The 15,256-nt window shown below is 58.5% G+C and overlaps 1 protein-coding gene and 1 pseudogene across 4 annotated transcripts in view; both read left to right on the top strand.

The window, feature by feature from the left end:
* UBE3C (ubiquitin protein ligase E3C) overlaps positions 1–4,422 on the top strand; it is a 100,483-nt gene extending 96,061 nt beyond the window's left edge. For all 4 annotated transcript variants that reach the window (XM_072964053.1, XM_072964054.1, XM_072964055.1 and 1 more), the window contains one exon: positions 2,913–4,422. In XM_072964053.1, coding sequence (XP_072820154.1) covers positions 2,913–3,083 — 171 coding nt within the window. In that variant the 3' untranslated portion in view covers positions 3,084–4,422. The remainder of the gene's footprint in view (positions 1–2,912) is intronic.
* An 8,093-nt stretch (positions 4,423–12,515) lies between these two features.
* LOC102531959 (large ribosomal subunit protein eL18-like) lies at positions 12,516–15,037 on the top strand (annotated as a pseudogene).
* The last annotated feature ends 219 nt before the right edge of the window (positions 15,038–15,256 follow it).

The raw sequence follows: 15,256 nt of genomic DNA, 5'->3' as shown, positions 1-15,256 counted from the left end.
TGGGGCTGGTGAAAGGCGCCATCGGCCAGTGACGGAAGCAGTCGTGTGAACTGAACTCTTACATGCTAAGCTTTTGATATGATTGGACAATTTTATCAGTAACATGTATTATAAGAGATGAAGCTTCTAGTATCTTACAGTTTCAAAACTACACCAAAGCTGGAAGTAATAAAATTAAGCGCCTAGTTTCAAAAAGGGAAGTTTGGAACACCTTGTCCGTTGAAACCGAGTGGGGGACGCGGAGGCTTCTGCCGGCTCCTCGCTCGTTAGTGGTGCGGGGTGTTTGCTGAGGTGGGAGCCAGGAGCCTTGCCGGAAGGGGTGGGCTCTAGACTCTGGCAGCCAGTGGGAAAAGTGGAGGGACTTCCAGTAGCTCTGAGACCCCAAACCGAGTTGCAGTGACGGTCCTCTGGTCCCCTGGTGACGATCCCCATGTAATCAGAATCGAGTTACCGCCACATGGTGGAAAGTATGTTTTGGGGACCATGAGCCAGCCTTCCTATTTTAGATTTTTTTTCAATGACCTAAAACATGTCAAATGTGAAATGTATTTAGGAGTTTTCAGATGCTTTTGCAGTTGTCATTAGGCTCCGGATTTGGGGAGATCACCGTAAGGCGCATGCTTTCTAGTTAGCTCCGCGGGCCTGGGAGAGGGCCGACGGGATTCAGGCTTGATAGGACAGGGCGCTTTTCGCTGGAGTCCTGTGAGTAGCAGTGGCAGGAGCGCAGCTCGTACAAGCTGTGAAACCCCTTCCTGCCGGGCGACTGGAGCAGAGGCTCATCTCTAAAGCCGATTAAAGTTTAATGTGTTTAATGAGTGTGGTTGTTACAGACAAAAAAATCATTAAAGTGCTGTAGGAAATGGTGAAGTCGCCATCAGGCCACAGAATGAATCCCTGAGTTCCTCACTGAATTAATGCAAATTCCTGTTGCTCTCTGTTTAATGGTGCACAGACGGTGCTCTTGATTCTGATTTCAATGCAGAACTTCATTTTTTTTTAACTTTTAAGACTCCAAGTAGGAAATTCAATTAACATGAAAGAAACACTAAAATGTGGTGTTTGACTGCAAAATGTATTTCAGACTTTCCATTTACCGGTCACGTATCCAGCCCTCACTGACCTGCCTTCAGAAGTCCTTTTCTGGTTCAAAAATGTGATGTTTTTATTTTAGCACATTCAAGTGTGTGGGAAATTCTTGCCCCCAGAGTACCTAGAACGCTAAATGATAAGTAGTACATGTTCTTTCTGTTTCTTTTGGTTCCTGCTCTGACGTTTTAATGAGAGATTTAAAGTAGCATGTAAACTACATTAGGGAGGAAAAGCAGTGGCTTTTGAGCACGTGTCACATGCACGTAGATCGCGTGGACTTTGACAAGAAGCACCGTGTTTTTATTCAGCATTTCGCGGGCTGTGCTCGCGCCCGGTCTTGCCACGTCACACGTCACATGCTGAGTTCAGCAGGCAGATGGAGCCAAATCCAGCCGAGTGAGCTCGGCCAGCTGGGGGCCCCGTCGGGCCCCTGCTCGGTCCTGTCCTCTGCCTTCCTCCGTGGTGCTTAGCAGGGGGTCTTTGTGTACTGTCTGGCTTTCTCCTTGCAGCGAGAGTAGCATTCTCGTTACAGAAAGTTGGAAGTTGTGGTTACGTGTAAGGAAGGAAAAATACCCATCACTCCCCCATTCTGCCCACCTCATGTTTCCACACGTGTGGGCGCAGGCTTGGACAGATACGCGTCATTTTAAAACGTAGCTTCAGCTGTGTTGTGTTGCTTTACAGGTGGCGGTTTTCACTCCGCATCACACCAACATCACTTTTCTGAAAGTTAAATCGCCTTTGAAGTATCTTTGATCAACTCCATAATGTCCCATTATGTGAGTTTACCTCCTTTACTTACTGCTTTTTTGTTAGTTGTTTACAGCTGTTCCCTCCTAACAGTGCAGCAAGCATCCTGGTACCTAAACCATCAGCCACGGCTCCAAGTGTCGTCTCGGGATGCGGTCCTAGAAGTCGAGGCCGTGCTAAGGGTCTCATGTGTGTGAGCCCCTCACCTTCCTGCCAGGCTGCCCCCCAGAGTCAGCCGGCCCCCCGGGGCAGGTGGAGCTTGGAGAAGTGTTGGCAGTCCCCACTGTCAGCAGGGAGCGCCGCTGAGACCGGCTTTCATGTTGGTACTTGAAGCCTCTGTCCTGCCATCACGGCTCTCAGCAGGAAGCGCGCCCCGCCAGTGGCTCCTGGTTCCCGCCTGTCGCCAGGCGCCGGCGCTGGGCCCATTCTCTGTGAGGATGTTTAAGCAGCCCGGCCTCCGCCGTGAGCTCGCCAGGCCCCAGAGTTGGCAGGCCGAGGCCCTGGTGGGGCTCCTCTGGGAGGGAGGCGTGTGAGTCACACCCTGTGTCTGCTGAGGTTCGTGTCTGAGAGCCTGTCTGGTCGTTTGTGGCCTCAGAGGACCAGCGTCTCCGGAGGTGTCACGTGTTTGGTCTGCGTGTGACGCCTGCAGACGCGCTCGCCGTGCCACACGCCGTAACGTGTGCTTGTTTGTTGCGTAGTCGTTCGTAGGAGATGGAAACTACCTAAGTGTCTGTTTACAAGTTGTGCTGCACGTCCGGGGAGCCCCACGCAGTCTCCCAGAGCGGTGGGCGTTAGTGGGTGACGAGCAGTCGCAGCACAGAGGGGTGTGTGTAATGTCTGCTGGTTTTTAAGTGAAGGGAGGAGAAAATACCTTCTCGTCTCTGCATTGAGTCTGTGGTCAGATGCTCAGGACGCCCAGAGCAGCCTTGAGTGTGACAAAAAAGCGAGTGTCCTCTTGGGAAAGTGTGACAGCAGCCGTCACTTTTCACCATTGACAGCCAGTTTTGTGTGATTCTTAAAAACTCCTCTGGGGCCACGCCTACTGACCGCACCCCTGCCCTGCTGTCTTTCAGGAGCTGTACCCTGCCTTCTGCATCCACAACGGGGGCTCCGACCTGGAGCGGCTGCCCACGGCCAGCACCTGCATGAACCTGCTGAAGCTGCCCGAGTTCCACGATGAGGCGCTGCTGCGGAGCAAGCTGCTCTACGCCATCGAGTGTGCCGCCGGCTTCGAGCTGAGCTGAGCCGCCAGCACCCCGCCCGGTGAGCAGCGCCCAGGCCGAGGGGCGCTCGGGCTGGACTCCGAAGCTCTCCTGGCCCCACCCCCCAGCCCCCTTCATCTTTCAGTGGTTGATTAAGTTGTGCGCACTTACATAGATGGACGTTGCTTTTCAGATCCTTAAAATAACATGTGTTATGTGCCATGTGGCCCACTTAGTAATTTTGCCGAGAAGAGCACAGTTTGCAGACTAGTGGCAACTCAGTGAAATTAACCAAAGACGAAGCTTTGGCTTTGCGGACGGAGCCGGGCCCTCCCTGGGCCACGCGGCCAGGGGGCTCCTGGGAGACGGACAGCGCTGCTTGGGGGCCCAGACTGGCCCTGCCCGCGGAGACCCCGGGGCCGACGGGAGGCGCTTGCTCTCAGGGCCGCTGCTTCTCGCGTGGGTGAATTGTTTACAAGCCTGATTGTTAAAACTATAAAGGCGTTTTTTTTTCCTGCTGCCTTTTCCCAAAGTGGTTAGGTTTGGAAAATAGATAAAGTGATGCTATTTTACTTGTGTTTTCTAAGCCATCTCCCCCAGACGGGGCGAGCACGCTTGCTCCCGGTGTGCCACTGACCTGCGTCGGGATGGTTGGACGTTCTGTGTGTGGGTGTGTGCGAGGTGGGTGCTTCATTCTCTCCATTTCTGTCTCCACGTTGTGCCTGGAGAGCTTTCAGGGGAGGGGTCTCCGTCCAGTCCCTGCGGCGTGTGTGACCCACGTGAGCGATGGCTCAGGGGGAGGAGACCCCACGGCACGGTCTCAAGTCACTTGAACCAAAGTGGCGCTGCGCCTTTGCACTGCGGCTCTCACACCCTCGCCTGGGCTGCAGCGGCGGTCTTCCCGGGTGTCGGGGTGACTTGTGCTCCTGCCTCCTCCGCTCCCCCCCAGCCCCGGTGCTGCTGTGCAGGACAAGCGGGCCGGCCCCAGACCAGTAGGGGGCGTGCTGGTGACCCCCCCGAGATACGGCACTTTATCAGGACCTGACTTGTTGCTGGGTGGTTTTGGCCTCTGAAAGCGGAGAGCGTTTCAGGCATCACCTGTGAAAGCAGAGTGGCCCTTTGCTGCTGCCGGGGGGCCGGAGGTGTCTCACCCGCCTCCTCTCCTCCACGGCTGGTGTTCACTGTCACGGGGGCTCTGGGGCTGGCCGTTGCGTTGACAGAATTAGCAATATACTTTTAAATGGGGGGAGCCGAATGACACTTTTAAGGTAATGACCATTATCAAAACAAAATGTATAATTTCTTAATTTGAATAATAAATTAAGTGTCTAAATGCTGTTTGTGGTCTTGATACACAGAAATAAAACAGTTAGGGCTTGTCCTTGGTTTTGTTTTTATTTGGGGCTATCTTGTGTTGGATGTTTTGTATCTTTCTTTCTTGCTAGGTGATTTATGTGTTTCAGTTTCAGTGTTTTGGAAATGGAGTATCTGGGACTGAAGAGAATTGGGCGGCTACGCGTCTCTGGGGTTTTTTCCCTCAGCTGTTCCGAGCTTGCTTACTTATTTATTTGTATGTTCCAGTGGCTACGTATTTGCATTAAATTTTTTCCCCCAAGTTTGTGTGGAGTCACACCCCAGATCATTGCGGTTCGCTCCGTTCTGCCCTAGCAGAAGCGCCACCACAGGTGTCCGGCCGTCGTCGGTCAGTACAGGGCGACGACAGCCCGTTGCTCAAGGTCACGTGCTCGACCGCGGTGCCTGTCGTCCGAAAGGCCCCGGGAGAGGCGGCCCGAGACGGTGGGGCTGTGGCAGCACGTGCTCAGCTGGGAGCCTGGGCTCCCCGGAGCGACCGTCACCTGCCGGGCGACCTGGCCGGCTCTCGTTGGGCTTAGCGTTACGTTACTGAGAGAGGTTGCGCCTGAAGGAAGATTCCCGTCTCCATTGTCCTGTTTGCCTTTGTCCTGTCCCGCTTTCTGCTTGTTGCTGCTAAGTTTGTGCTCAAGCCAGGGGAGGTGGTTCCAGATACTTCTCAGGACCTGCTGTCTGCAAACAGACTTGCCTGGTGTCCTGGGAGAGCTCACTGGGGCGGTGTCGTCACACCTGGTGCTCAGGCCGTGGTGGTGCTGCTGCAGTGCTGGCCGCTCCCTGGCTGGGGGGTGCGGGGGGTGCGGCCCGGCTCTGGGCACCGGGGAGCCTGCGGGAGCCAGAGAGGCGCCCAGACAGACGCGCGCACGGAGCTGTGAGGCTCCTGGGCTTGGCGCTCGGGCAGGGCTCGCTGGGACCAGCTGCCCGGGGACACTTCCCACAGGGCGGACTGCCGAGCTGGGCATAATCTGAGGTCCAAGCTGCCTCATGCTTTATAGGGAGATAAAAGCTAAACAGATGTAATAATGCGAATAAAGTAAAAACTCCTGGCCTAGCACAGGAGCCTGGGGTGAGCTAGCCACGCTGGATTTAGCTGGTCTCTTACAGTCTCTTACAGTCATGGTGGTCTGTCCCACACCAGGCAGCAGAGTCCCTGGGATTCGACGTGGGGGAGTTACCTGCACTCCCCAAACGAACGGCGGTGAGTCTCTGGGCTCGTTCTTAGCTTCTGGAGGATTCTTCCTGGCCCTGCCATGGTGGCCAGAGCTGATGCCCTCAAGAGGCCAGGTGACCGGCAGGTCCAGGTGGGCAGGTTGGGTGAGAGCTGGGAGGCCCGAGGCAGCCCAGACTGGAGGCTCCTCTAGGCTTCGGCGCGTCACTGGCCACCTGGGGGCTCTGCCTGCAGAAAATCCTGCGAGTTCTTGACTCTGAATACTTTGTGCCTCAGCTTGTGTATCTGTGAAATGGAGATGATCCAGATACAGGTCTCCCCCACGAGTAAAGGCCACGTTAGAACCTGTGTTCACTCACCGAAAGAAATCCGAAGAGGACTTTCAATTTTACAGAAAAAAAGCAAAGATCTCATTCAGCCCAGTGCGTTTTCCGAGAGTTGCAGGGCAGCGCCCGCCCGGGACCGCGCATTCCCCAGGACCACGCCGAGCCCCCAGCTGTGACCGTGTCCGTGTGCACCTGTGCTTCACCTCCGTTGATTCTGTGCCCCTTGAGCGAGACGGGTCCCCAGGTAACTGCTTCTTCCCTTTATGCCTTTTCAGCTTAGGAAAGCTGTCTTGGGAACACCCTGCCCTAGGAGAGCAGGGAGCTGTTCTCGGGCCTCACGGGCGTGTTGTGAAGGTGTGCTCAGAGCCGTAAACATGCCTTTTCCCTCGGCTTAAGTGGCTTGACTTCCTGGGTGGCAGCCGCCACATTTTGACCAGGGCCTTAGTGGTAGCAGCGCTGCCCTCAGACAGCGTCGTTCCTCTTCCGCTGCGAACACAGGAAACAGTCACCGTGAAGCCTCCCCACCCCCCTGCCCCGCACTCTTGCTCTGAACACACAGCTGGCGCAGCTGCAGCGGGCTGTGAGGGCCGGGTTCTCGCTCTGCCTCCCCTCCGGTCCCCAGTCTCCATGTTTGCAGCAACTGACGGCTCACTGTGACCTCACCAGGCGCCTTCTTTACACGTGAAACTCAGAGCTGAAAGTCTGCACACCTGACCCAGTTCTGCAGAGGCCCGTGGCCTTTTTTCTTTCTCCATTCAGAATAAAAACAAAAGGCATGTCCAGTGTCACTGGCTCAGGACAGGGATTCTGTTTCCTGGGAGATAGCTTTTTGGAATCTTGAATTTGATGTGGAGATTTTCCAAATTTTCCTGGGAGAGTTTCTGAGGTTTGTTGGTGAGTCGGGTCCAAGTCGGTCCTTGAACTAGGTGGGGCCGGGCAGGGATGCAGCCCCACGTGGCAGCGTCGCCCCTCCAGGTGGAGGACCAGCGCGTGAGTCACTGAGCGTGCCGGCAGCGGCTTCTGCCTGGACCCGGGAGTCGGAGGCAGGGAGGTAAGATGCCACTGCTGCCCATAGAGGGTCTGTGGGGAGGGCTGTGCCACCCAGAGGTCCCGCGGCCACTGTGACAGGGTCACACAAGCGGGGCGAGTAGAGCAAGTTTACTGCCAGTCCTGGGGCCGGGAGTCTGACACCGGGGTCAGGGGCCGCAGTCCTGCCCCCTCTGCTGGAATTAGCGCCCCCCCACTCCCAGAGTGACTGCACCTCAGGGGCCTCAAGGTGATGACACCCACCCTCTCTCCGAGTCAGGTCACACTCACAGCTCTTGGACTCGGGGCGTGGGCCTCACTTCCAACCCACTGCATCTGGTCTGAAGATGTGTCCATTAATTGGAAGCTGCAAACGCCGCCGCCTCGCTCAGCCGTTGCCGTGTGGCCTGGAGCTTCCCAAGCCTGCCTGGAGGTGGCCCCTTCTCTGGGGGAGGGTTTCGTAAGTCCGTGTTTTAAAAGCATCCCAGGCTGTCAGATAACCGCGAGAACCTCTCAGAGGCTCAGAATTTCCCGAGCGGTCAGGTCAGCACAGTGTTCCCGTGTGGGCTTCTTGGAGGAGGGGCAAGGCCAGGCACCGCCTGCACCCCCCGCACCCGCTGCGGGCACACAGGCGGCATCCACCCTGGGGACTGCAGTGCAGACATGGGGCCCGTGTCTCCAGCAGGCATTGCCCAACCCCGAGCTCTGCCTTTGGCCTTCGAGTCAGCACCCCAAACCCCCTGAGGCCAAGACTGCTGGCCCCAAACCACTGGCTCTTCCTTGACCCCTGCGCCCAATGAAAACCTTGCAGCCCCGCCTAGAACGCAGCAGCGCCAGCCGACTCCCTGTCCCAAGCCATCTTCCTGGACTTGCAGTGGCCTCCGGGTGTCCTCCACACCCCTGTCCTCCCCCAACTTCGGCCTGGGCCCGGCAGTGCCTTCCCTGCCTCCAGGCAGGGCTTCCCAGGGTCCGCAGCATGAGGGGTGGAGGGCGGGAGCCCTGTGCAGTCGGCCTCGCCCCGCTTGCTTCCTTCCCCAGCCTCAGGCCTTGGCTCACTCCCGGCCCTTGGAAGCCGCTCCCCACGACGCTCAGCGGACTGCTCCCTTGCTTTTTTCAGGCGCGGCTGTGCTGGGAGTCGCCTCCCTTCCACCTGTTGGGCTCGTCACTGTCCCCCACTGCCACTTTGGGGCGCTGCTTCTGTCTGATGCAGGCTGCATTTCACGCACTTGGTGTTTTGTGTCTCCGCCCCTGGACTGCGAGATTCAGTGGGGCAGGACTTTGTTTAGGCAGCTGCTGTACTGAGCTAGGGTGCCGCCTAGCACACAGTAGGTGCCCAGTAACTGTCGGATGGGTGGGTTTTCCTCTGAAGTCGGCTCTTGCTGCCCAAGTTAATGCCTTGACAAGCTTCCAGGTTCTGGCCCATCGGGCCCAAGTCAGAAGCCCTCTGCACCTGTGGTGACCAGTCCACCTGCCGCTGCCGGCCACCCGCCCCGAAGCCCGGGCACTTGGTTCTGCAGCCCTACCTTTTGGTGCCTGCAGATCCAGCGCGAGGGGCCTTCCTGCCCTCCCCAGTGCAGCTTCCTCGCCAGGCCTCCGCCTGTCTGTTCCTGGATGGCGAACAGGCTCCAGCTGGTGGTCGCCAGCGAGGGCCTGCGAGTCTGTGTGACCAACACGTGACAGGCAGGGCCTCCCCGCTGGCCCTGGAAGTGACTCCACATATTGTCCCAGGTTCCCTGGGCGATCCCACCACTGGCCACATCTGGGGGCGAGTGACTTGTCTCGGGACTTGCGTCCATCACGGGGTCAACAGGGCCGTCCCACCTGTGCCTTCACCCTGAGGTGGCTGATAAAGCGGCCGGCTGTAAAGCCAGGCTTTCAATAAAAGCTTGAAATGGGGTTTACCGTCCACCGCCTTGGCTCCTCAGAACTTAGGCACGTGAGCACGCGCTTCCACTTCCAGGCTTGTCCCCGGCAGACGGGGACAGGTCCACGCAGAGCCTGTGACTCACAGTGACCATCCGTTGTTGACGAATAATGATAAAATGGTTGTTTTTGGACATGACACCAAAAGGACAGGCAACCACAGAAAAAATGGGTGGGGCTTCGTCAGACCACAGCGCACGTGCGCAGCAGAGGAGCCATCACACAGTGAGAAGGCGGCCTGACGGGGGAGATCCATGCAGCCGCACATACGACGAGGGGCTGCTGTCCACAACGCACAGGAACCCGTGCAACTCAACAGCAGAAAGAAGCAGCCAAAGCGAACAGATTGCAAAGTGGACAAGGGCCTGGATAGGCTTTTCCAAAGAAGACGGAGGTGGCGCCAGGGACATCACAAGCCGCTCAGCATCTCTAACCGTCGGGGACCTGCAGATCCAAGCCACGGTGAGACACCCCTCACCTGTCGGGAAGGCCACCATCAGAAAGACTAGAAAAACCAGCGCTGGGGAGGGTGTGGAGAAAGCGGAGCCCCGCGTGCTGTTGGTGCAGCCGCCGTGCAGAAGCGTGGGGGTTGCTCGAGCAGTCAGGACCACGGGCAGCCCCACTTCTGCGTATGTATACAGAGGAACTGAGGTCAGGGCCTCCCAGAGACACCTGCACCCGCACGGTCACTGCAGCTCTGGGCACAACACTCAAGGCCTGGGAACAGCCTGAATGTCCCCAGAGGACCGGGTAGAGGAACTGTGAATATATACACAGCAGAGTGTTATTCAGCCATAAAAAGAAGGGAACGCTGCCATGTGTGACCGCAGGGAGGGCATTCATTATGCGACTGGAATTCAGGCAGGCAGACAAACGCTGTACCATCTCGCTTGCCTGGGGCATCTGAGAGGGGGACGCACAGGAGCGGGGGAAGGATTTGGTCAAAGGGCACAGACTAGAATGAGTACTTTCTGATGAGCTGGTGAACAACGTGGAAGCTGTAGTCAATACTTGGATTTTTAACAGACTAGTGGGTCTTAAGCATTCTCAACACACACACAGACAGACACACACACACAGAGACACAGACACACACGACACACACACAGACACGCACAGAGACAGACACACACACACACACACCCCTACGAGGGGCTGTCTGTTTAGCAGCCCGACTGTGGGAACCATCGCACAGGTGCACGGGTATCAAATCGTCACGCTGTACACCTTCAAAAAAACCACAGTATACAACTTAAATAGATAACGATTCTTGTCAACCATAGCTCCTTAAAGCTGGAAAGAATAAGATCAAATGAATAAAACGAAACAATCAAGTTTGCTTCAAACTGTGTGGCGGCCCTGGCAGGCCTGGAAGGAGCCTGCATGGTCCTCAGGGCTCGGGCGACCTCGCTCCTGGCCAACGAGGCCGTCTCTTCGCTGGTCCTAGTTTCTGGATGGTTAGTTGTGTGAGTCACATTTGTTGCCCTGGTCCTCGCGGGCAGGTTCCAGCAGCTCCCTGGGGGCCCAGGAGACAGGAGGCCTCCCGGCGTCCCACCAAGCCGCCCGGCCTGGGCCCATGCGCCGCGGTGCCCGATGTGGCCAGCAGGGGGCGCTGGGGCTGCACACAGCACACGGGACCCAGGCGCTCACATGACGCTATGCGTGCACACACACTGGTAACTCACACCTGCTCCCTGCGGAGCCAGACTCCGGGGAGGCAGCAGGGATGAACCCCTCCCAGGGCCCCCTCTGCCCGTCCCAGCTGACACTGGATGACCGCGGCAGGATCCTGCTCCTGGGAGAGTGGAGGGGTGGTCTTGACAGGCCTGTATGAGAGGCTGGACTTCTCCTAAAGTTTGGACACACTTATCTCCTTTCTAATGTATCTTCAGAAAGAAGAGGCCATGTCCTGCTGCCCGTGGGCACCCCCTCCCTCCTCCCAGGCCCAGGTGACCCAGGGGAGCCTGCTGTCATCGGACAGACTCCCCGTGTGAGCATGGAGCACACAAGGGGAGCCTGGGTCCCACCTGCCCCCCACCCTGGGCTGTGGGGTCTCCCTGTCCTGGCCCCGCTGGAACTCGGCCAGTGCGTGACACCCAGCTGGGGGTGCCCACCCAGGGCAGAGGGGCTGGGATTAGGACCTGAGGCCACAGGGCCTTGGATTCTTTGGTGTCACTCACTACATTGTCTTTGTGGGGGTTTAAATTTGTCTTTTTTCAGCCCCTCACCCCTCTGGACCCAGTGTCACTGGCTGTAAAATGCACCTTAGCGCTGACGAGTGGGTCAAAGGCCTTTGCAGCCGACACCCCCGGAGGGGCTCAGGGCGGGGCTCTTGGGAGCCACCCACAGGGACCCCCCCCAACCCCTCCCTTCATCATAAGTGTTTCAGCTGCTGCTTTTGTCAAATCAGGGCTGGACCTGCCCCTGCAGGGAAGAGGTGCTGATTCTTCAGTCCTTGTGGTCACGTGCAGAGAACTCCCCTCCTCCCGCAGGGCTGCCGGCACGGCAGAGGGAAGCTCCGGGCTCTGTCACGGCTGAATTTCCCACGCGTAAGGAAGAGTGCGTGCACGGCTCGGGCCACGTGTGGGAAACACTCGCACTAAAAAGGGATTGTTGCTGATCTGCATTCTAATGGCTGAGCGGCGTCGGCTTTACCCGGAAGCCTTACTTCCAAGCCACTTCTTTTCGGAGGCTTCCGGAGCCCAAAGAAGTGAGCAGCTGACGACCTGATGTCACCTTGGTCAGTTACACAGTCACAGCCGGTCCCCAGCCCTGCCTGACCCAGCTCACGCTCGGGCCCCTGGGATGCGTGGACAGACGAGTTCATGAATGTTGCACGGGCCAAGACCCCCGGTCCCAGGTCGCAGCTCCTGACCTCACACCCGACACGGCCCTGGAGGCCGCTGCCTCTCGCCCGCCAACGGCAGTTTCAATTATCCACAATTCAGCAAAGCCCTGGGTCGTGTTAACTCTACCAACAGGAGGGCGCAGGCCGTGGTAGGAGCATTCGCTCCGTTACAGATCATGGAGTGGGGAGAACGTTGCTTCCGCAGCCCCTCCACCAGGGCTCCTGGGCTGAGGAGTGCCCGGCGCTGCCCCCCAGGGCCCTGCTACGGGGCCAGGTGCCGGGGCCACGAGAACCAGCCACCCGGGGAGGTCCTGGCCGCCCCAGGCCTGAGGCGCCCACGTCCAGTGGGAAGGGAGTTTCAGGCAAACAGGGACCAGTATCTGACACCCAAGTGTGCCCCAGATTGTTGACTAGGATTCCCACCTTCCCGGCAGCCAAAGCAGAGGGAGCGCAGTGTGTCCACGGTCAGCACGGGGCGGACGGGTGGACAGAGGTGGCAGCCAGGATAGCCAACCCCTCTCAGGGCCACCTGGCATCTTCTCGGTGCTCCTTCGGGCCACAGCGTGGCCTGGCCTGACTCCTGACTAGGAGGCCCCCAGCCCGGCCAGGGTGGCAGCAAAGGGCAGAATCGTCTGCCCCAAAGTTCAGGTGCTAAAACAGCCCAAGTCCAAGGGCAGAGGTTGGGGCAGAGCTTTGGGGACAGGATCAGCTCTGCCCTCTGCCCTCTGCCCTCTGCCCCAGCCCAGCCTTGGGGTCAAAGGGTCAGAACCTTAGAGGCTAGAGATAAGGAAGAAGTTGAGCGCAACCGTAGGAGGATGGGGGAGGGAGGGAGGGCCCCTGAGTCTCCCCTAAACGACACTGGGGGCCGCCAGCGGGGTGGCGGAGGTCCCGAACACCTGCACCCGGGCCGCAGCGCACCCAACTCTGTCCTGCAGACGCTGCCCTCTGAGATGGCCCCGGGACACTCAGGCAGCCTGTCCCCCCGGCCAGCGTCACAGGCTCCAGAGGACGAGGGTGACCGTGAGGTCTCAGAGCCACCTTCCTGTGAAGGACCCTCATCCCAGCCCTCTGTCTTGGCAGGTGCAAGGCTGGGGAAGGGTGCCGAGCCTGGGGACTGCCAGGCGGACACTTGGAAGTGTTGTCCTAGTCGGTGCAAGGCCCAGGTAACGATAGGGACACCCACCAGCCCCTGGAGCCAGGACACTCCCACTGCGGGGGCCATTAAGAGGAAGGACTACGGCCTCCCGCTGCCCGGGGAGAGCCGTCTGCTCCCTGACCTCACCGGCAGCCACTCACCCTTCAGGCTCCCGGCGGCTTGCCCCCCCCACCTATGCGAATCAGTGCTGCCCCGCCCCAGGAGGAGCCCAGACTCCATGACCTAATGCGTTGTCTCTAATTGCCCCCGCACATCTGCTGTGCACAGACTCGGGCATCTGGCCCACAGTGGGGGAGGGGTGGTTCCCAGGCTCTTTGCTGGTGATGCCAGGACGGGGTCCCCAAGGCCTGGAGTCCTCAGCGCAGACCTTACCCCCTGTCCTTTCCACCCCTCCCACCCCGCACCCCGACGCCCTGTCCTCTCAGGCCAGCCTGCCCGGTGCGTCCTGTCAGCAGGCCTGTCGGGGCGCGGTAGGTAACCCGCCTCACTTGCTGGCACTCCCTGAGCTGCGCCCTCCCCGTTCTAACCCTGGGTTCATGGCCACCCCCACCCGCGTGTCCTCCCAGAGGGCGGAGCCTGTGTCCACTCACTCTGCCCGCCAGGGCCTCACCCAGCCCCAGGCATTGTCGGAGTTCAAGGAGCGTTTGTTGAATGAGTAAGGGGCCTGACACAGCAGAGGGGAGGGGTGGAGGAGGCAATGGGCAGAAGGAATTGACACTCGGGTGGGACTCAGGTGGTCCTTCTGCCAGGTTTTTATCTTCAAGATCTGGGAATGAGAAGTCAGAATCCCTGAGAATTATCAGAAATTCCTACAATCTTGAGTTAATCTGTATTTCTTTATAACACGTCGTTTGCACGTCTCCAAGGAGTATTGATTGCTTAAAACGAGTAAATCATTTTTCTCTGATAGGGTCACGTGAAAAGTTTGGGGGCTTTTCTGTTTTAAAAAGATAAAATAATAAACACATGGTTCAGTCTGATTTAAAACAGCTCCGGCCACATCTTGGTCAATGTCCTTCATCTTTCTGAAAGTACTTGTGACACTTCTCACACTCTGTGTTCACCGTCCTGGAGACTGAAGACTTCTGTGCAATGAGGAGCATCAGTTTAGCAGCACGCACAAGGCCTGCGGACCGTGACACGGCGTTCCGGGGGAGCACTGGGGTAACATGGCGCCCGTCCGCCAGCAAGGGCAGCTCTCGCACAGACTGAGGGCCGAGGGGCGTCCAGAGCGCGTTGCTGCGGGGGCACGTCTCGCAGGGTCTGAGCAGTCAGCTGGGGGGGTGTGCTGGCTGGCGCTGATTCCCGGCGGGGAATGACTGGCCGCCGGCCGCGGACGGGCCTGCCCGCGCGCTTCCATCGGGACGGCAGCTCCCAGCGATGCTGCCCGGCTCTCGGCCGCTGCCCCAGTTCCCACACCGCGGTCCGCATTTCTGGCTCCAGCTTTTGACTTGACCCCAGGGAGTCCCCCCAGCTGGTGACGTCTTTGGGTGGATTATTAAACCCTAATTCTTGCGGAAGAATTATGATCCTTTTTCCTGTTCTACCAGCTTCTCAAGTGGTTTTTCTCGGGATGCAGAAAATGTGTATTTTCCCCTTTTTCCGGACCTGGCTAAGGAGGCGGCGCCATCGTGGGAGCTGACATCCGCCACAACGAGGCCGAAAGGGTCGGCGCAAGGAGCCCGGGAGCCAGGCATCTACCTAAGGCTGCTGGGCAAGCTGTACCGTTTCTGGCCGGACGAATGAACTCCACCTTCAGTCAGGTTGTACTGAAGAGGTGGTTCATGAGTCGCACCCACCGGCCACCTCTGTCCCTTTCTCGGACGATCCGGAAGATGAAGCTTCCTGGTCAGGAAGGCAGAACAGCTGCGGTTGTGGGGACCATAACCAACGATGTGCGTGTCCCGGAGGTGCCCAAGCGGAAGGCACGTGCCCTGCGAGTGAGCAGCCGTGCCCGGAGCTGCTGCATCAAGGCCGGGGGCAAGGTCTTCACCTTCGACCAGCTGGCCCTGGACTCGCCCAAGGGCTGTGGCACTGTCTGCTCTCCGGTCCTCACGAGGGCCAAGACGTGTGCAGGCCCCAGGCACCCCACACAGCCACACCAAACCCTATGTATGGTCCAAGGGCCGGAAGTTCGGGCGTGCCAGAGGGCAACGTGCCAGCCGTGGCCACAAACACTAACCCCACCTCGGGACCCCAGGCCCACGAGGCCCTGCCCGGCCTGGCACCAGGGACTCTGCAGCCTGCGGGCGGGTTCTGGCCAGGACTGGAACGGTGTCCCTGCCTGGTCCCACTGGCCGCACCCAGGCAGGGGCTGGGGCAGGGCTGGTGAAGAGAGAGGAAAGTTTTCCCTGAATACCAGCTTCCCCCAGAAGCTGTGAAAAGTGAGTTTCACTTCCC

This window comes from Vicugna pacos, chromosome 7 (assembly GCF_048564905.1).
Source record: "Vicugna pacos chromosome 7, VicPac4, whole genome shotgun sequence".
Classification (NCBI taxonomy): Eukaryota; Metazoa; Chordata; class Mammalia; order Artiodactyla; family Camelidae; genus Vicugna; species Vicugna pacos.
Note: the sequence above shows the minus strand (reverse complement) of the source record. Positions and strands in the feature narration are given on the sequence as shown.